This window comes from Astyanax mexicanus, chromosome 4 (assembly GCF_023375975.1).
Source record: "Astyanax mexicanus isolate ESR-SI-001 chromosome 4, AstMex3_surface, whole genome shotgun sequence".
NCBI classification, from domain to species: domain Eukaryota; kingdom Metazoa; phylum Chordata; class Actinopteri; order Characiformes; family Acestrorhamphidae; genus Astyanax; species Astyanax mexicanus.
Window position 1 is genome coordinate 49,320,024 of NC_064411.1, and position 22,251 is coordinate 49,342,274.

At 38.9% G+C, this 22,251-nt stretch overlaps 1 protein-coding gene across 1 annotated transcript; it reads left to right on the forward strand.

Moving 5' to 3' along the window:
• The first annotated feature begins 1,245 nt into the window (after window positions 1-1,245).
• On the forward strand, window positions 1,246-20,916 carry eef2b (eukaryotic translation elongation factor 2b). The gene is made up of 13 exons (XM_022678857.2): window positions 1,246-1,402; window positions 4,345-4,559; window positions 8,255-8,436; window positions 9,965-10,176; window positions 10,448-10,626; window positions 11,459-11,564; window positions 11,664-11,916; window positions 12,816-13,011; window positions 13,332-13,698; window positions 14,690-15,043; window positions 17,596-17,778; window positions 19,366-19,498; window positions 20,413-20,916. The coding sequence occupies exons 1-13, from the start codon at window positions 1,400-1,402 to the stop codon at window positions 20,604-20,606; spliced, it is 2,577 nt and encodes an 858-aa protein (XP_022534578.1). The 5' UTR covers window positions 1,246-1,399; the 3' UTR covers window positions 20,607-20,916.
• The last annotated feature ends 1,335 nt before the right edge of the window (window positions 20,917-22,251 follow it).

Here is a 22,251-nt window from a genome sequence, read left to right on the forward strand (position 1 = left end):
ATATATATATATATATATATATATATATATATATTCCCTGTTTGTTTATTATTATCATCGCTCGTTTGTTATTGGTGTTTACTTGTTCCTCGTTTCCTTGTTTCTTTGTTATTTATTTAATAAATTATTTATTTATTTCGCCCTTACCTGCACTTGTGTCCGCTTTCCTCGTCTACCTGCCTGGGTCAAATATGATAATGATAATAAGTTAAAAAATATATATAAAAGTTTGCTTAAAATATGTTTACAGGACAGGTAAATTATTAATCAATTAATTAATCAATCTATCGATCTGCATCTATCTATTTATTGTGCATTCATCGATTCATTCACCTATTCATCCATCTATCCACCTGCCTGTCAAAGTATCCATCTACCTATATATGTATATATGTGTATGTATATATGTATATATGTATATATTTATATGTATATATGTATGTATGTATGTGTGTGTATATATATATATATATATATATATATATATATATATATATATATATACACACACAAATAGCATTTATTTGCAGAAAATGAGAAATGGCAGACATAACAAAACAGATGCAGAGCTTTCAGACCTCAAATAATGCACATGCAAAGAGTAAAAAAAATCAATATTCGTTGGAATAACCCTGAATTTTTGCATCTTGGCATGTTCTCCTCCACCAGCCTTACACACTGCTTTTGGATAACTTTATGCCTTTCCTGGTGCAAAAAATCAAGCAGTTCAGCTTGGTTAGATGGCTTGTAATAATTTATCTTCCTCTTGATTATATTTCAGAGGTTTTCAATTTGGTAAAATCAAATGTTTCTTATTGTCAATAGTCCAGTGCAAGCACAGTACATGACCATAGCATGGGCATAGGATTATTTTACCTACTTATAGAGTAATTATTCTTTACCTTTTTTTAGACATATTTTAAGCACAAAGCATATCCACTTGCTTCAATTGCTCGTCATACTTTAATTTGTCAAGTATTATTATTAACATTACCACTATTTTAACCAGACTATTTTAATCCCACCTGAACAATCAGGAGTCTTCTTCAGCACCTTGGTCAGCTCCACCTGCGCTTCTCCTAGGTTCTCTTTAAAGCGTATAAAGAAGCTTTAAATCAGCTTTAAACCCAAACTCACAATCATAGCAGGTGTGTGAAATCCTTTAGACCTTTTTAAATAAAAAAATAGAGTCATGTAATGCTGGCATTTCTTTTATATAGCCATATATATACACACGAACACACACGCTGCCCGGGGCCTACGCCTCAGTATAAAAGCTCAGCGTCCGTCCAGCAGCCTGTTTGTTTCTCCTGCCTGGAAGGCAGCGCGTCTCAGCCTGCTGGAAACCTATCTACACCTTCTACATCTGCTGCTACGTTGAGTGAAAACACCTGCCAGGATGGTAAGAGGCTGGGGGGCTTTATTTTAGTGTATATTTTAGTGTATACTGTGTTTTTCTGTGTTTTTAGGCACATAATTAGTGGTGGTTATACCTAGCTCGGTTATATAGCTAGTATGGCTAGTATATGGGATTATGGTAGCTGAGACCTAACCCTTGCTGTGTTATTTAACATATTTCAGCTAAAAACAGCCGATTTATTTTGTTATTTAAGGTTTTAAACTGCGTGTTAGTTGTTAAACTATACCTAAATCTGATTATGAAGGTTATTAAAACGATTAATCAGCTGCAATTCCATCACAAGCAGTCAAACAGCATTATAGCCATCAATACAAGCAATAGCTGCAAATCCAGATTCAGGACGTAATGATCCGCACCGGGATTTTGCACCGACCGCGTGGGCGGCTCCGCTACAGCGCAGCTGCTGCGCAGCCACCCAGGCGGTCGAAGCAAAATCCAGGAGGGCAGTTTTATTTTTTTGGACCTGGATTAGCCACTATTCCTATAGCCAGTACCTGATAAGCCCCAGTTCTGAGCCTAATCACACGGTGCTCCAGATAGATGACAAGTTAGCTTATCTAATAACTAATTTGTGTGCAGTGTATACAGACCTCAGCAACATTACTAAAGCTATGGGTGCTGTGTCTAGTCCTATTTTTTAATGCTAGATAGATGGATGGATGGATGGAAGGATGGTTGGTCAGTTGTGTTGTGTAATGAAAGAATGAATGAATGAATGAATGATGTAACCAGACTGTAACACTGTAAGACTGTACGTAAATGGGGTGTTTTTGTATTTTTAGCTGTTGGTTTAATCTGGATTAATAGCAAACAAACCAGAGAGATGTGAACCAAGATGTTTGTTATTACTCAGGTAGAAATATAGATAATAAGGTTTTAAAATACTTATATGTAGAGGTTGAAGTATCAACTCAAGCTTTTTACTCAAGTAAAAGTGTAAACCTGCTGGTTTCCATACCTTTCCATACAATGACATTCTATACCATACCCTACCATACCATACCCATACCATACCATACCCTACCATACTATACCATACCATACCATACAATACCATACCATACCATACCATACCATACCATACCATACCATACTCATACCATACCATACAATACCATACCATACCATACCATACCATACCATACCATACCATACCATACCATACTCATACAATACCATACCAATACCATACCATACCATACTCATACCATACCATACCATACCATACTCATACCATACCATACCCATACAATACCATACCATACCATACCATACTCATACAATACCATACCCATACAATACCATACCATACCCATACAATACCATACCATACCATACCATACCATAATCAAACAATACCATACCCATACAATACCATACCATGCCCATACAATACCATCCCATACCAAACCATACCACACCATACCATACCATACCATACCATGCCCATAAAATACCATACCCATACAATACTATACCATACCATACCATACCATACCATATCATATCATATCATATCATATCCTATCATACCATACCATACCATACCATACCATACCATACCATACCATACCAACCATACCATACCATACCATACCATACCATACCATACCATACCATACCATACCATACCATTCCATAAAATCCCATACCATACCATACCCATGCAATACTATATCATACCATAACATAACATACCATACCATACCATACCATAACATACCATACCATAAATACCATACCATACCATACAATGCATAGTAATACCATAGCATAACATACCATACCCATACAACACCATACCATACCATAACACACCCATACAATAATATACCATACCATAACATACTCATACAATACCATATCATACCATACCATACCATACCATACCATACCATACCATACCATACCATACCCATACAATACCATGCCATACCTTACCATACCTATACAATACCATACTGTACCATACCATACCATACCCATACAATACCATACTGTACCATACCATACCATACCCATACAACACCATACTGTACCATACCATACCATGCCATACCCATACAACACCATACTGTACCATACCATACCATACCATACCCATACAATACCATACTGTACCATATCATAACATAACATACCACGCCATACCATACCTGGCCCCTAGCGTAACATGGCATATCTACCTTCAATACAATGAAGCGTAACTTTTTCAGCTGCATATATGTCAATTGTAAATAAATGTATTTTAGTAGAATATAATATGTTAAAGAAGCTTAGTTGGACTGGAGTTTGTCTGGAGTTCTCTTGAGTCTCTGCATGGATCATCTTCATACCAGACTACATACATCTGCTATGTTCTTGCTGGAGTGTGGGCGGGACAGAGTATGACATGTGCAGGTGTGATGGATCACAGTATAAACCAATAGGGTGTCAGAATGGTATATCTTTATGCTTCTCTACCTCCAACTACAATCAGAATTTACTTAATTTTTGTGATACCCCAGATAAATAATGCTATGAAGTTGCTATGAAGTGCTTGCTAGATGGGTGGTAAAGTGTATGCAGGAATATGATATAGGAGGAAGGCTAGGGTGTTGCTAGGTGTTTGCTAAGATACCTCATATGGCTGGTTGTTTGAATCAAGTGTATTTGTATCCTTTCTAGGTATTTGTATATTATTTGTATACTTTCCAGGACAGTAGAGACAGATACTTCAACACACGTGTGATATTTTTTTTTTATCTTTATTTTAAAGCAGAAAATGAGCAGGGGTCTTAATACTTAAAGTGAATCTTTATCATTGTGCGGTGATTTAGGCTTATTTAAAATCAATGTCTGTGGTATAAGACAGGCTTTAATTGAATTAAGATGATTTTATTTTGAATTATTCCTCTTGACCTTAATCTTTTTCCTCCTGCCAGGTGAACTTCACAGTGGACCAGATCCGTGCCATCATGGACAAGAAGTCCAACATCCGCAACATGTCGGTGATCGCGCACGTGGACCACGGGAAATCCACCCTGACTGACTCACTGGTGTCTAAAGCTGGCATCATTGCGTCATCACGGGCTGGAGAGACTCGCTTTACCGACACCCGCAAAGACGAGCAGGAGCGCTGCATCACCATCAAATCCACGTAAGCAGAGTGATGTGCTGTAAGACGTCATTTTCATAGCATGGTATAAGAATCATAACATATTTATAAAGGGTTATAACACATGATTTATGAATGTTACAGTATATGTATCAAGCGTTGTTATCCTTTTGAGAACAGCACATTTGGAAATGTTAGCATATATGTATTGACTGTTATATGTATGAACTTTTAAAAGGTTCTAGCACATCTATAAAAGTTGCAAAATGTGTATAAAGAGTTTACAATGTATCTTATAATGTATTTACACCTTTCTAAATGTTAGAAATCTTACAGTGAATAAGATAAGATTGGTTGATGTATTTGTAGTTTAAAATTCATTTACAAAAGGTTATAACTTATTTGCTAACACTTTACAATGAGGGTTAAACATAACGGTACTTATGACAGTAAGAAACATTGTTTAATTGTTAAGTAATGTCTCAACTAATTATTAATTAACATTAGTTAAGGCATCATTAAACATTACAGCATTTTAATTTATAGCACGAAACTTGAGTGTATTATTCAGATTATACCACAGTTCCATTATCCCCGTTTATTGAAAGATTTTGAGTTAAAGAGGATGAGAAAATATGATCTGTTTACTTATAAACAATCCACATAGTTCCATTGCTGCTCTGTTTGTAGCTGCACTGTTTGGCTTGTAAGCGCTCTTTTGTTGCTAGGTATGTGGCGGAGTAACACATGGAGAGCTTCGGTTACAGTGCATTACCAGCTGATTACGTCACTCATAGAACGCCTTTCAGCCAATCATATTGCAGGTTCGGAACTAACTGTGGTATAATGATCAATAATGTCTTTACTAGTGTCAATGAAATAATTAAATTGTTCATTAAATGCTATTAAATAAAGGTTATTGAAAAGTATTTCCACTAATCCCTAAAATAATAGACTCCCGGAAACTCTCACAGACTCTCACAGACTCCCGGAAACTATTTGCTACATTTAAATCACTACTCAACCCTCTGCCTCCTCCTCCGGCTACCTGCCTTACGGCTGAAACACTTGCCTCATTCTTTACTGGCAAAGTGGCGGCCATCAGCAACCAGTTTACTGATGCACAATGTAGCAGTCCTACTACATCCTCTACTGCCCGGTGTCCCTCCACCGAAGGCGTTGCTTTCTCCTTGTTCACTCCTCTCACTGAGAACGAGACACTGGCTCTCCTAACACGTAGCCGTCCTACTACGTGTCCGCTTGACCCAATTCCTTCAAACCTACTGCAAACTATCGCACCTGCAATCATTCCGGCTATCACTCACACGATCAATGCCTCTTTAACTTCTGGTGTATTCCCGACTGCTTTCAAACAAGCACATGTGACACCACTGCTTAAAAAGCCTTCTCTCAACCCCGCCCAGGTTGACAACTACAGACCGGTCTCACTGCTACCCTTTCTCTCTAAAACACTAGAAAGAGCAGTTCTAAATCAGGTCTCTGGCTTCCTCTCCCAGAATGACCTTCTGGACCAGAACCAATCTGGGTTCAAGAAAGGACACTCTACCGAGACGGCTCTGTTGTCTGTGACTGAAGCGTTGAAAACTGCCAGAGCTGCAGGTCAGTCCTCAGTGCTCATTCTGCTGGACCTCTCGGCCGCATTTGACACAGTCAACCATGACTTCCTCCTAACTATACTCTCAAACATGGGGATCACAGACAATGTGCTGTCATGGTTCAGATCGTACCTCACTGGGCGCTCGTTCAAGGTGTCGTGGCAAGGACAGCTGTCCTCAGCCCGCTCCTTATCCACTGGGGTTCCCCAAGGTTCGGTACTGGGACCCCTTCTCTTCTCCATATACACCACCTCTCTTGGTCAGGTTGTCCGCTCACACGGATTTTCCTACCATTGCTTTGCGGATGACACCCAGCTATACCTGTCGTTCTCACCTGAAGATCACTCAATCTCTGCACGGATATCGCAGTGTCTCTCTGACATATCCTCATGGATGAAGGAGCATCACCTTCAATTAAATCTCTCAAAGACTGAACTTCTGGTTATACCAGCAAAACCATTTTTCCAACACAACTTCTCTATAAGTAGCGACTCTCTCTCTCTCTCACCGACAAAGGTTGCTAGGAACCTGGGTGTTCTGGTTGATGACCAACTCTCCTTCACGCACCATGTGGCCTCAGTTGCTCGGTCCTACCGCTTTGCGCTCTATAACATCCGAAAAATTAGACCGTTCTTGACGCAACAGGCCACCCAACTCCTGGTGCAAGCGGTCGTCATCTCACGCCTCGACTACTGCAATGCCCTGCTAACTGGCCTCCCAGCCTGTGTAGTAAAACCACTCCAGATGATCCAGAACGCAGCAGTACGTCTGGTCTTCAACCAGCCAAAACGGGCACATGTCACCCCGCTGCTCATTGAGCTCCATTGGCTACCAGTTGATGCTCGCATCAAATTCAAAACTCTTACAATCGCCTACAAGGTGATGACAGAACAGGCTCCTTCCTACCTGCACTCGCTCCTGAAGGCTTACGCTACCTCCCGGCCGCTGCGCTCCTCCAATGAACGTCGCCTTGCTTTGCCAAACATTCACACAAAGCAATCCAGACTGTTCTCATACAGAGTTCCCCAATGGTGGAACAAACTACCTTCCACTACCAGATCAGGAGAATCTCTCGCTATCTTTAAGAAACTCCTGAAGACAGAGCTCTTCAAAGAGCACTTACTCTCTTAACACCTCTAACACACTAACTACTTCTAACCTCATTTCCTTCTTCCCCTCCTTCACTCCTCTATCCTATTATTCCCCTTTGACCTCCTTTTATCCCTATCCAAAGATGTTTTACCTTGAAACTTATTTTACATTGTACTTGACTATTGTAAGTCGCTTTGGACAAAAGCGTCTGCCAAATGTAATGTAATGTAATGTAATGTAATATAAATGATGTATGCCTGTTTATAAGCAGTTGTTTATACCTGCTCACTGGGTAGGTAAAGTATAATGATTGATGGAGCTCTGTTGGAGATTCATCAGCTTTAACCTGATGAGTTACCTGGTAATTTGACACAAACCTCAAGGGAGTCAAGGGTGTCGAGTTGCATTTATCTGAGATGTACGTGATGCTGTGTGTCTGTCGTAAAGAGGACTGCACACAACAACTATATTATGAAACCTCAGGCCGTGTTCACACCTGGTATTAAAATCAGTTGGTTACAAGCGTTGACCTTGCATTTTCACATGTATCCAACACATATCAAGTGAAAATATATATGAAAAACTAAATCCCAAGCTAAGTTAACATTACCAGGCTGAGATTTGAGTGACTCAAATCTGAAATTTTGCCTTAATGTGTGGATATGTCAGATCTGATCTTTTTAAATCAGATTTGTATCAGTTTCATATGTGGTCATGTGAATGGTCAGATTAGCCTGTATGTTTTTTTTTTTATTTGTCGTTTAGATCGGATTTGTCTTGACCGTTCACAATCATACTTAATGTGGATGTGGATGATTATGTCCCTCAATTATCAGAGTGCGTTAATGCACACCATCTCTGAAATCTGTTGTGCCCATGCTGATGCATGCTACAGAGAGTCAGATTCTCACAGCACTCAAAAAGTTTGTCTCATTTTTGCCATTGGGGCACCAAAGGAGGGTGTTTGCCCATCCTGCCACCCCCGAGAGTTCACCAGTGTTTAGTTTCATGTGTTTTTTCTCACTGCAGGGCAATCTCTATGTACTATGAGCTGAGCGATAATGACCTGGCCTTCATCAAGCAGAGTAAGGACGGCTCTGGGTTCCTTATCAACCTGATTGACTCACCTGGTCATGTGGACTTCTCCTCAGAGGTGACGGCTGCCCTGCGAGTCACTGACGGAGCACTGGTGGTGGTGGACTGTGTGTCTGGTACAGATCAACTACTCATTTCTTTAAAAATTAAAGAGCAAAATACTGTAGAAATTAGACTTAAAAATATAATTACCATTTCAGCACAATTAAATGAAATAAAACTAATTTTAAATTAGTATATATTGCTGGTTTACAAGCATATAAAACCTGACCAGGCTCACCTTCCTGATAAACCCAGCTCAAGCCCAGCTTTTGCTGGATAAGGTGGTTTAAAAGTTAGTTGTCTAGACACTATAAGAATACACTATATAGGTTGTCATCAGCTGCCGGAGCCCTGAGAGAGAGCACAATTGGCCTTGCTCTCTCTGGGTGGGTAGATGGCGCTCTTTCCCCTCATCACTCCTTGGATGATGTCGATCAGCACAAGGCTGCATCTGTGAGCTGATGTATCTGAACTGAATCGCTGCACTTTCCTCTGAGTGCACTGTGATGCTACTCGGTAATGCTGCATCAGCAACAGTTGGAAAAGAGGTGGTGGCTGACTTCACATGTGTCGGAGGAGGCAACATGTGTTGGGGCATCAGTGGTGATAGGGGGAGTCCTAATGAGTGGGTTGGGTAATTGGCCGTGTAAATTGGGGAGAAAATGGGAAAGAAATATATAAATAAAATTACTTTATATAAAAAAACGCTAGACTTGTAAGCTAGTCAGTCATCCAGCTCTTGACAAACACAGTGTTTGTTTGCTTGGTCATGCTGGTCATCCAGCATGGTGATGCTGGGTGATGCTTGGTAATGCTTGGTCATGCTGCTCGTGCTGATTAACAATTAAACTTGTGATGCTTTGTCATGCTGATTGACCAGCTTGGTGATGCTAGCTCATGATTGGTTTTTCAAACGGTGTGTTCATACTTGGTCATATCCTGTGCTCATTAATAACTTAGTTACTATTCAGTAACTACTGTATGAAACTGATCAGTAAGTTATATACGGCTAATAAGAGACAACTTTAAAATTATGATTTACTTTGATTTTACCAAATTGAAAACCTCTGTAATATAAACAAGAGGAAGATTGATGATCACAAGCCATCAAACTAAGATTAACTGCTTGAATTGTTGCACCAGGAGTGGCATAACGTTATTTAAAAGCAGTGTGTAAGACTGGTGGAGGAGAACATGATGCCAAGATGTATGAAAACTGTGATTAAAAACCAGGGTTATTCCACCAAATATTGATTTCTGAACTTTTTAAAACTTTATGAATATGAACTTGTTTTCTTTGCATTATTTGAGGTCTGAAAGCTCTGCATCTTTTTTGTTATTTCAGCCATTTCTCATTTTCTGCAAATAAATGCTCGAAATTACAATATTTTTATTTGGAATTTGGGTGAAATGTTGTCCGTATTTTATAGAATAACACAACAATGTTCATTTTACTGAAACATAAACCTATAAATAGCAGAATCAGAGAAACTGAAGTGGTCTCTTAATTTTTTTTCAGAGCTGTAGCTATTATGAGAGTGAGAAACTGAAGTATGGGTCCACATAGGGTTCAAGCACTAATCGAAGGGATTCTTTTCTCAGGTGTGTGTGTGCAGACGGAGACAGTGCTGAGGCAGGCCATAGCCGAGCGCATTAAGCCTGTGCTGATGATGAATAAGATGGACCGGGCCCTGCTGGAGCTGCAGCTGGAGCCCGATGAGCTCTTTCAGACCTTCCAGCGCATCGTGGAGAACGTCAACGTCATCATCTCCACCTACGGAGAGGACGAGGGCGGACCCATGGGCAACATAATGGTGAGACGATACCTACGTGTGGGTTAAGTTGTGGGAAAAGCAATTTAATGAGTTGAAACATTAAATTGCATTTTGAGTTTTAAAAGCTCTGCTTCTTTTTTGTTTTTTCAGCCATTTCTCATTTTCTGCAAATAAATGCTCTAAATTACTATATTTTATTAGGAATTAGGGAGAAATGTTGTCCGTAGTTTATAGAATAAAACAACAATATAAATTAAATATAAATATAAATGTATATACAGTACTTCCTCTATCTATCTCTTTCTCTCAGATTGATCCAGTGATTGGTACAGTAGGCTTTGGCTCTGGTCTGCACGGCTGGGCCTTCACTCTGAAGCAGTTTGCTGAGATGTATGTGGCAAAGTTTGCTGCTAAAGGTGATGGTCAGCTGGGGCCAGCAGAGCGCTGTAAGAAGGTGGAGGACATGATGAAGAAGCTGTGGGGGGACAGGTAACCAAACACACACACACACAAGTCAGCTATTGGCTTAGTTATCCAGTTAGTAGGAAGAAGAATTAAGGAGAATAGGCTGATTAGCTTGTGGGATGTTTCTGTTTTTAGATTGCTTCACCATAATATAAAACCCTGTCTGGACAGGATTAGTTTCTCAGGGGGTTCTGGGGTAATTTTCTCTTTTATGAGGGGTCCTTTGTGATTTTATTCCCATCCAGAACGAACATGTGCGTGTTTTTCTTAGACGTGCTCTGAGAAGATTACAGGCTGAGTTATCTACTGTTTTTCACTGTAAGGTCATTTTAGCACCATCCGGATCCACATCTCACATCTCAGTTTCACCACCTCACGTTTAATAAAATAGCTATTTGTCCACTGCCACGCACTGTAGTTACACTTTGGGCATGTGTTTCTACGAAGATCCATGTAAACACAACAGCGAGTGGAAATGGAGGAGCTCCTGAACATGATGTCATGTGACCGAGAAAGCCAAAAAACTCACTGGTCCTCTTGTTTTTTCAATTGCTGTCCGGATGTAGTAGAAGTGTGAAATATTTTTCACAGACGTCCCCTTGAGAAACTAATCCCGTTCGGATAGGGCTTTAGACTGTGGTTTTGATATTTGAGTCATGTGATTTTGATCACAGGCCATCACAACTTGTGATAAACCATAATCGTATTGGTTTGCAAAAGTATTTAAATACATACACCCAGTCGAGTTTAGGTATCCCACATTGGACAATTCAGCATACATTCATCTTTCTGTATCTTACCATTGTTCTGTTTGTTTCTCTCTCTCTCTCTGTCTCTCTCTTGTTCTCGTTCTCAGGTATTTTGATCCTGCCACTGGAAAGTTCAGTAAGACAGCTACAGGACCTGATGGGAAAAAGTTACCCCGCACTTTTGCCCAACTCATCCTGGATCCAATATTCAAAGTAAAGCTCTGATGTTGCATTATCTCTACAGAGCATGCTCAGTAACTTGGGTGTTGTAGACTCAACTCCTCCCTTCACTATCCCTTGCTTTTATTTCAGGTTTTTGATGCTATCATGAACTTTAAGAAGGAGGAGACAGCTAAGCTGATCGATAAACTGGACATTAAACTGGATCAGGAGGACAAGGATAAGGAGGGGAAGCCTTTACTGAAGGCTGTGATGCGCCGCTGGCTGCCTGCTGGAGAAGCTTTACTGCAGATGATCACCATCCACCTGCCCTCGCCCGTCACTGCCCAGAGATACCGCTGTGAGCTGCTGTACGAGGGGCCCGGGGACGACGAGGCCGCCATGGGTAAGACTTAAATCTGACTCAGATAGAGTGGAATAGTTCAGTTGTTTAGTTTTACAGAGCTTCATGTGACAGTTTTGACGTATTTTGATTACGCCCAACAAAAGTTACATACCCCCAGCCAACTAGTGAAAGCTGTTCATGGGAAAACACAAAGGAAGGCTACTTTGAGATAATACAGAAGGTAGATTAAAAAGGCTAAAAACCAGTGGTTAATATAGTGGGTACCTCTTCTGCAACACCCCACCCCCATCAACCTACACATAGATGAATATTACAATAACTACAAATTCTCTGTCCTGACTTAGTTATGAATTAATACACCTTGACAACCCACAAATACAGCTACAAACGACGAAAGTATATGATAGACCTCAACAATCAATGCTTAATGTTCCTACAAGTACAGCCGTTTAACAAAGATCACTCATTTGTATGCCATTACAGTATGCCAGGGCAGCCAAAACATTACGTTTTTTTTTTTCCCACATTGAAGGGCAGCCTTTAAAAAAAGGCTTTTTATTAGATGTGACACAATATCTGTCTCATCTGAAGTCGCAATTCCATGATAGTTAGCTAACTATTGAACTAATCCTGCATGTGCTCCGTTTTACAACTAACCAATGAGTAGCACCTTCATCAGAACGATGAGAGAGATTGTCCTACGACTTTGCTAATAGACTTTGCTAAAAGACTCATTACTACACCCTTCAAAAAATCAGTAGAAGGGGCACGCAGACACAAGGGAGCAGAAGCAATTTTAAAAAGCTGTTTTAATTGGATATTATCACTGTCAGTCAGATATGCGTCCTATAGCAAATGAAAAATGCAGACTAATGCTTTGAATTAGTTGAAGTAGTCTTGATATGGAATAAAGTATATTTTCTGTTTCTTTTGCTCAGGAATTAAAAACTGCGACCCTAAAGCTCCTCTGATGATGTACATCTCTAAGATGGTGCCCACCTCTGATAAAGGAAGATTCTACGCGTTTGGGCGTGTCTTCTCTGGCTGCGTGTCTACCGGACTGAAAGTGCGGATCATGGGGCCAAACTATACTCCAGGAAAGAAAGAAGACCTTTACCTCAAACCCATTCAGAGGTCAGTAGTGCAAACTGCAGATGTAATTTGGATGCACGATTCAAAATAAGATATATAATATAAATAATGGGAGACACTATATGTACAATACACAAATAGACATAAGTAAGACAGAAGACAATAGTGATTAAGATGGGATGACAGTACAAGACATGACAGTACAAGTATAAACAGAACCCGTATAAAACAGTAGTTTTAATAAATATGGTGTAATAGCTCAAGGCTGGTAAAGTGAATGAGTGCATGAAGTTCTTAAAGATTATTCACAATTATATAATTAATAGCATAGTTATTACTCTATTACTCTGTGCTCTTGGCAGGACCATCCTGATGATGGGGCGCTATGTGGAGCCCATTGAGGACGTGCCCTGCGGGAACATTGTAGGGCTGGTGGGAGTGGACCAGTTCCTGGTTAAAACAGGCACCATCACCACATTTGAACAGGCGCATAACATGCGGGTGATGAAGTTCAGCGTCAGCCCCGTGGTGCGTGTGGCTGTGGAGGCTAAAAACCCTGCTGACCTGCCCAAACTGGTGGAGGGCCTGAAGCGCCTGGCCAAGTCGGACCCCATGGTGCAGTGCATTATTGAGGAGTCGGGGGAGCACATCATCGCTGGAGCTGGAGAACTGCACCTGGAGATCTGCCTCAAGGACCTGGAGGAAGACCACGCCTGCATTCCACTGAAGGTCAGGATGAGGGACGTATAGCATAAGCCAATTCGGGACCAGAATGTCATATATGGGGCATACACTGCACATGGGGCCTAGATGGGCTATTTGGGGGTGCCAGTGTTCACCTGAAACATACCTAGCCCATGTTACATCCATCATGAGCATGTTGGCTAGAGTATATGTGAATGTTTTCTGCATAAATACTCCAGGGCCAGAGTTCAATGATGTCAAATGCACTAATATTTTGTCATATTACAATTGTATTTTTATACTGTAAACTGCTGACAACTTTTATGAAGATGCAGATTTTATTTTCCAGCAGGACTTGGCACACTACCAATTGGTCTTATATAATATTCTAATTTTCTGAGACACTGATTTTATATAAGTTTATATGCAAGTTTTACATTTTGAACTGAATTACTGAAATTAAGTAACTTTTCAATGATATTCAAATTTTTTTTTAAATGCAATAGTATATGCTTTAATGCATAATATGGAAGAGAGCGCAATTTCTATTTAAGCCACTAGATGGCGGTGTTTACCAAAACATTTTAAGCAGGAAATTAATATAATAAAATCATCTATTTCTTGAATGTTTCAACTGATATAAAAATGACCATTATTAATTCACTGACAGACAAATTTACATACTGCTGCCCCATGACTTTTGAGATGTATTTATTTCAAAATTCTGAAGTTGTTATTCTTAATTTGTGATAAAAAAAAATGTATTACATAATATTAAGTTGTTTAATTACATAATACTAACATTAAAATCTCAGTCCTAAATAAAGTTATTGTATTTTTAAACCATGTATTAACATGACAAGTAATAATTTTTTTTTTTATTGTATGTTTTTTTTACCTGGAAAACAGCTAATACTGAAATACTGTGTAATTTGGTTTTGGGGAAAAAAATCTGGAAAACATCCTTATTGGGTAATTTAACCTCTTGTTTTCTCTTGTAAACCTGTCTCTCTATCTCTCTCTCTCTCTCCTGCAGAAATCAGACCCGGTTGTGTCGTACAGAGAGACAGTGAGTGAGGAGTCAGATCAGATGTGTCTCTCTAAATCTCCTAACAAGCACAACCGCCTGTACATGAAGGCTCGGCCCTTCCAGGACGGGCTGGCTGAGGACGTGGAGAAGGGGGACGTATCGGCCAGGCAGGAGCTGAAGGCCCGCGCTCGTTACCTCGCAGATAAGTACGAGTGGGAAGTGACGGAGGCTCGTAAAATCTGGTGCTTCGGGCCCGACGGGAACGGACCCAACATCCTGGTGGACGTGACCAAGGGCGTGCAGTACCTTAATGAGATCAAAGACAGCGTGGTGGCCGGCTTCCAGTGGGCCACCAAGGAGGTGAAATAGATACTGCAGATATCACACCTAAAAATACATTTATATACATATATATTTAATGGTACAAACAGGCGAAATAAAAATTAATCTGTGCATTCCTACTGTTGACAGTTTTTTTCACAATTGCACAGCCTATATGTATCTATTATTTTAAAGAAAAAGCAATAACAAAACTACACATTTTTAAAATATTTATCATTGATTATTTTAAAGTCTGCATTTTAGCTGGCATACCAACAAAGCACAATATGGCTTATAATAAATTAGCCAAAAAAATGAGAAAAATTTCAAAAAGTTCAAGTTGTTTTATTGTCAATACTGCATATGTACAGGACTGAAATTTACAGTAATAAATAATACAAAATGATAGTTGACTATAACACAGAAAAATAAAATTAAAAATAATAAAGGAATAAAAGAGACACTAAATGCACAGTACAACAAGGTCACCGATATAGACATACGTGAGACAAGAGACACAAGACAAGTGAGAGTGGTGTAGTATAATAGCAAATATAGAGGTACTAAAGCTTTTAAGGCTATAATCAAGATATTTGCTAGTTTGGATCCTGGTTTGAATCCTGGTCATGCTGCTTGCCACCAGCAGCAAGAGTCTGAGAGAGCACAATTGGCATTGTGAATAATAGTGCTGCTGAATGGGTGAGATAATCGGCATAGCTAAATTGGGGAGGAAATTAAAATAAAATTGAAAAGAAAAAGAGAATTATTCCCAAGTAAAAATTATTTATGCCAATATGGCTTGAATAAATTAGAAAACCTAATCATTTGTATTTACAATGCAAGCATATTAATTTAATTACTAAAATCATTTAAAAACATGTTTAGTATAGATTATTCATATGTAAATTAAGTAGCCTAGATTAATTTATTTTAGTATGTTGTATTAGTACTAACATTTTTAACTTTAACGTTAACTTTTTAATATTCAAGCAGACATAACAAAATAATAAACTTAATATTATTTAAAATATATTAGCATTAGCATAACATTTGCAAAAAAATAAAAAGGAAGAATATTTATTTACTTAATATTTACTTAAAATAAACAAATTGAAAAAATAAATATTTTCCGCTCTGGTCAAATACAGTATGATCATACATATATCAAAACGTCAATATTTAACACAAACTATTCTATATTATTATTTTTTTTTTTTTTTGGCTGAATAATTTTAGTTAGCAAATATTTTGTGCATCCCTACCTTATAGTTATTTTTTATCTTGCTATATTAGCCTTAAAATCTGAGCAAGCTAAGCGCTGCCACAATGATTAGGAAATTGCCAGTTCGAATCAAGTTCATGCAGCTTGCCATCAGCAGCCAGAGCCCTGAGAGAGCACAGTTGGTCTTGCTCTGTCTGGGTGGGTAGATGGGCTGGGTATTTGACTGTGAAAATTGGGAAGAAAATGTGAAAAAATCTTTAAAAATGAGAAATCAGACAATATTGTCATAAAATGTACAAGACTTGTCAATAAACTATATTTTAGGTAATAAGAAATTGCCAAATTGTAAAACTCTCTACTCTAAAATGATCTAACTTTAATACACAACTTTAAAAAAATGCTCCTCAACATTCACATCCCCTTCTGAAATATCAGTTTATCCTGCCCCCAAGTGGCTCAACAGGTTAAGACACAGGAACTGTAAGAGCAAGTTCTTAGATTAGCAGGGGTTCTAACCCCAGGCCCAGCACGCGCTGGCTGGTAAACTGTGTCAGGTCTATGATGAGAAATCATGCACCACACTGAATGCTGATGGATAAACCTCCATTGTATCTGAGACTTGCACAGATTTAACCTTTTAATATTAAAAACTAATTCAAATTTATATATAGAAATGCTCAAAACATGTGAGATATAACAGTCTGGACCTGTAGATATACTTCACTATTGTCTTTCTGTTTTCTGAAAATAAATTTAAGATGTTTAATTTGGTTTGATTTAAAGATTTTAAGACTTTTACTGCTTTTAAAAAAAAAAATCTGTAGTTTGGGTGGAGACGTGCTTAGTCATGGCGGCAGTTTTCTAAGAACAGTGCCTCCTATAGGAATAATGATGTAAATGCATGCAATACTCCTGCAGTATTACCTTGCAGATGTACCTTGTGAAGCTCTGGAAGAAAAGAGACCATTTAAAAAATTATGAATTTTACCAAATTGAAAACCTCTGGAATATAATCAAGAGGAAGATGGATGATCACAAGCCATCAAACCAGGCTAAACAGCTTGATATTTTGCACTAGGAGAAAGTTATCCAAAAGCAGTGTGTAAGACTGGTGGAGAACATGTCAAGATGCATTATAACTGTTATTAAAAACCAGGGTTATTCCACCAAATAATGATTTCTGAACTCTTAAATCTTTATGAATATGAACTTGTTTTCTTTGCATTATTTGAGGTCTGAAAGCTCTGCACCTTTTTTGTTATTTCAGCCATTTCAAATTGTCTGCAAATAGCTTGTCTGTAAATATATATATATATATATTCTGCCTACAAATTATGTTTACATTATTCTGTTTTTTTTCTGTCTTCAGGGTGCGCTGTGTGAGGAGAACATGCGTGCTATTCGCTTTGACATCCACGACGTGACGCTGCACGCTGATGCAATCCACCGTGGTGGGGGTCAGATCATTCCCACTGCCCGCAGGGTGCTGTACGCCAGCCAGCTGACCGCTGAGCCCAGGCTCATGGAGCCCATCTATCTGGTGGAGATCCAGGTCAGTGTCTGTGATGATCATACCCTGACATGTACAACTTTCTGAAAGTTCTTTAGTAACTGTAGTAATCAGGGCTCCCTATAGAGGTACCTGTCTCGAAGAACCAGTGCTCTTTATGAACATCAATAGGTACAAATAAAGAACTCTGCTCTCTACTTACCAGCGCTTTCTATGAATCTCTATGGGTGCCAGTCTCTAATAACCAATGCTTTCTATGAAACATGTAGGTGCCAATCTCTAGGATGTAGTGCTTTCTATGAAATCTCTATAGGTGCCAATCTCTAGGATTTAGTGCTTTCTATGAAATCTCTATAGGTGCTATTCTGTAGGATCTTGTGCTTTCTATGAAATCTCTATAGATGCCAAACTCTAGAATCCACTGCTTTCTATTAAATTTCTATAGGTTACAAACTCTAGGATCTAGTGCTTTCTATGAAATCTTTATATGACTCTTCTGTAGGATCTAATGCGTTCTATTAGATCTTTATAGGACTCTTCTGTAGGATCTAGTGCGTTCTATGAAATCTCTATATGTGCCAAACTCTAGAATCTAGTACTTTCTGTGAAATCTCTATAGGTGCCAATCTCTAGGAACCAGTGCTTTGGTGAGTGGCATGCAAATTTACATAGGTGCAAACTCTAGGATCTATTGCTTTCTATGAAATATCTATAGGTGCCATCTCTATTTACCAGTGCTTTCTATAAAATGTCCATAGGTGTTGTTCTCTAGGATCTAGAGCTTTTTATTTAACCTCTATAGGTGGTAATCTTTACAGGTGCCAATCTCTAGGATCTAGTGCTTTCTATGAAATCTATATAGGTGACAGTTTCTATTATCTAGTGCTTTCTATACATTATCTATAGGTGCCAATCTCTAGTAATGATTGCTTTCTTTAAAAAATGTAATAGGTGTTGTTCTCTAGGATCTAGTGTTTTCTATGCAATCTTTATAGTTGCTATCTCTAGCAACAGGTAACAGTAAATGACTGTAGGCACTCCATAAAAAAACTTTTCAGGGATTCTCTAGAAAGCATGGTTTAATAGAGACTGAAATCTACTTCAAAGTAAGTACAGATTCTATAGAATTCATATAGCCACCGGTCTATACTATACACATTGTTATCAATTTCAATTACAAGTGTTTTTTTATATTTCTTTTAATCTCTTAACCCTATTCATTTTAGGGGAGTCCTTGGTAATAAGTAACTTAACCACAGTAGCACACCAAGCAATGATATTCTCTTACATAGCTTATTATTAACTTGTATAGTCCAGCAGATTTACTTTTCTCCAACCACTGTTTTCTGTTGAATCTGTTAATAATGTTTCTAGTCCTACAAACTTGATCTAGCTATAGCCTCTCTAATTACTAATCCCTACAAGCTAGTATTTTCTGTGGAGTTCCAAGGAACAAGATGCTACTTTCTAGGAATGTTTGCTTTCTTTGGAATTCCATGAAAGAAGATCCTGTATCATTGTTACTAATGAATTCTGCAGAACTCTGTTAAGCACTTAGCAAAAAAAACATTTAATAATGATAGAAATCTTGCTCCACAGCTTTTATGGTATACTGCTTTTTCTTACCAGTGCCCAGAGCAGGTGGTGGGAGGGATCTATGGTGTGCTGAACAGGAAGAGAGGGCATGTGTTTGAGGAGTCGCAGGTCATGGGCACACCCATGTTTGTTGTCAAGGCCTATCTACCGGTGAACGAATCTTTTGGTGAGTGGCTGCATGTGCCATGGAGTACATTTACACTAATCTGCAAAATAATAGTTGCACCAAAAAGGAATAAACGAACAGTAATTAAACTTCAGTACTGCACGTTGACAGCCCAATATTGTGTTAATAGGTCCTGCAACCAGTGGCTCTAACTTTTCTGAATGCACACTCCAGTGCGCTAAAATAATCTAAAATATTTAGAATATCATTGAAAAGTTACTTTATTTCAGTAACTTAGTTCAAAATGTGAAACTCATATATAGATGTATTGGACACAGAGTGATCTATTTTTAAGTGTTTGTTTATTTATTTTATTGTTGATGATTATGGCTTACAGCTAATGAAACCCAAAAATCAGTGTCTCAGAAAATTAGAAAATTTTATAAGAGCAATTGGTCATTTTGGCAGTGTGGGCAGTGTGCCAAGTCCTGCTGGAAAATGAAATCCGCATCTCCACAAAAGTTATCAGCAGAGGGAAGCATGAAGTGCTGTAAGATTTTGTGGGAAAACAAAACAGATGACATGGCTCTTCAAACCATCACTGACCACCAGTAAATTTTACAGTTTACATATAGCAGTGTGGTCAAAACTATTTCTGTTTAAAAAAAAATGTGTGGAATGCTATTGGATGTGCTATTGGATCAACACTCATCTCCTACATGAAAATAAGCAGAAACTGCATTAGAATACTTAAGCTAAATGGGATGGATTATTGCTGGACACCATTAGGAACCTCTACTACTACATGCTGAGATGTCTGGCATGTTGCGTTACACGAGTTACACACTACTTCTGTATGTGTAGCTTAATAAATAATACAGAGAGCTGCCCATATCATTAATATAATATTAATAATCATTTATTGTTCCATGTAACGTTTCTTTACTACACTTCCTTTTTCTCTCTCTCTCCAGGTTTCACAGCTGACCTTCGCTCCAACACAGGCGGTCAGGCCTTCCCTCAGTGTGTGTTTGACCACTGGCAGATTCTTCAGGGTGACCCCAAAGACGCCACCTCCAAACCCTGCCAGATCGTCGCCGAGATACGCAAGCGCAAAGGCCTGAAAGAGGGAATCCCCCCACTCGACAACTTCCTGGACAAGTTATAAAAGGAGAGCGACCCCACCCCACCCCACCGACCTCACCACCGCCTCCCACAACCACTCCTCCACCTCTCCATCACCCCATACCTCTTTCCTTTTCCTCCCCTAAACTGCACACTCCTCCCTTCCTCTTCCACTTCCTTCCTCCCCTTCCATCCTCCAAGTGCAGTGATGAGGGCAGGACTGACTGTACATAGCACTGAAGCACCATGACACATTTCCACAATGGAAACACGTACTGTGACACCTTATGAAGCTGTGTAAGAGCTTGTAAATCTATAAAAGTATAAATAATAAAAACATTATGATCACTGAAGAGTGGATTTCTGTTTTTTTTTTTTTGGGGGGGGGGGGATAAGTTATTTAAATAGTATTTGAATGTTACAAAGCTGTACTTTGCCTTAAACACTGGACTAAAGTAATTGTTGAATGTAGTTACGCTATGTAGTATTTGCAATATTAGGTGAAGTGAAAAACATTCATAATCTTAATTATCCACAGTGGCATCTGTCAAGGGGTGGGATCTACATACAGTATAAGGCAACAAGTGAACAGTCAGTTCTTGAAGGTGCTGAAGGTGTTAAATGCAGTTAAAATGGCTCAGTATAAGGATTTGGGTCACTTCACCAAGAAGGGGTTCATAGTGTGCTGGCTAGACCCCACTCATGGGTCAGAACATCTACAAAACCTCAGCCAGGTCTTTAGGGTGGGTTGTTTTAGTATGCAGTGTGGTCAGTATCTACTAAAGGTGCTCCAAAAAGAACAACTTGTAAAAAATGTGAGTTTTTTTGTTCAGAGTGGAACTGAATAACTTTTATCCAATAAACCTGGCATTCAATACCTTGCCATGAGCACACTGGCCAGTGTTCTACCTCACTCACATGATAGCACCTCACAATCTATATAGGCATGGGCATTCTAAAGCTGTCATCAGAGGTACCAAATCATGATGACTTTGTTCACTGCCACTTTTACCTCTATACTTGGGTTCTCTATCATAGAGGACTGCTGGAGGGATTTGAACCCAAAGGACTGAGGGATTTGAAGTCCTTATAATAAAGCAGTTAGACAGTTGTGCCACCCAGAAGCCACTAAGATCCAAATTTTTTTGTCTATGATCCATTTAAACGGTTCAGAAAATGGACAGTTTTACTTTTCTTAGACACAGAAATTCATGCAACTTTGTGGCTCCTGATTCGCACAAAACTGCCTAATCATCGGGGGCTCAAATCCCACTGAGAACTCGGTCCTTTGCAGTTCTTAGCTAAATGTGAGGGGAAGGAAAACAGTACAAAATCCTTCTGTTACCATTAACATAAAACATTAATACCTTCAGAAGGACATATCCTGCAGCGACGGATTTCCAAGGGCATTTTTTAGACTTCTTATTTTCCTCTTGTTTGTTTAAAGACTCTCTTAGCTTCCTGTAATTGGTCTGAAAATCTCAATCATCTAAAAAGAGTTTTTACACTGCAGATAAACCTGATCATAATTCAGTAGATCCAGACACACAACACAAACAAAACAATTTCAGATACAAACCAGGTTTATTTATAATGCTACTCTTATTATGCAGCCTTTACAACAACCCTCACCCAGAAAATTAAATATATTACCAAGAACAAACAAACAAACAAACAAAAAATAACAT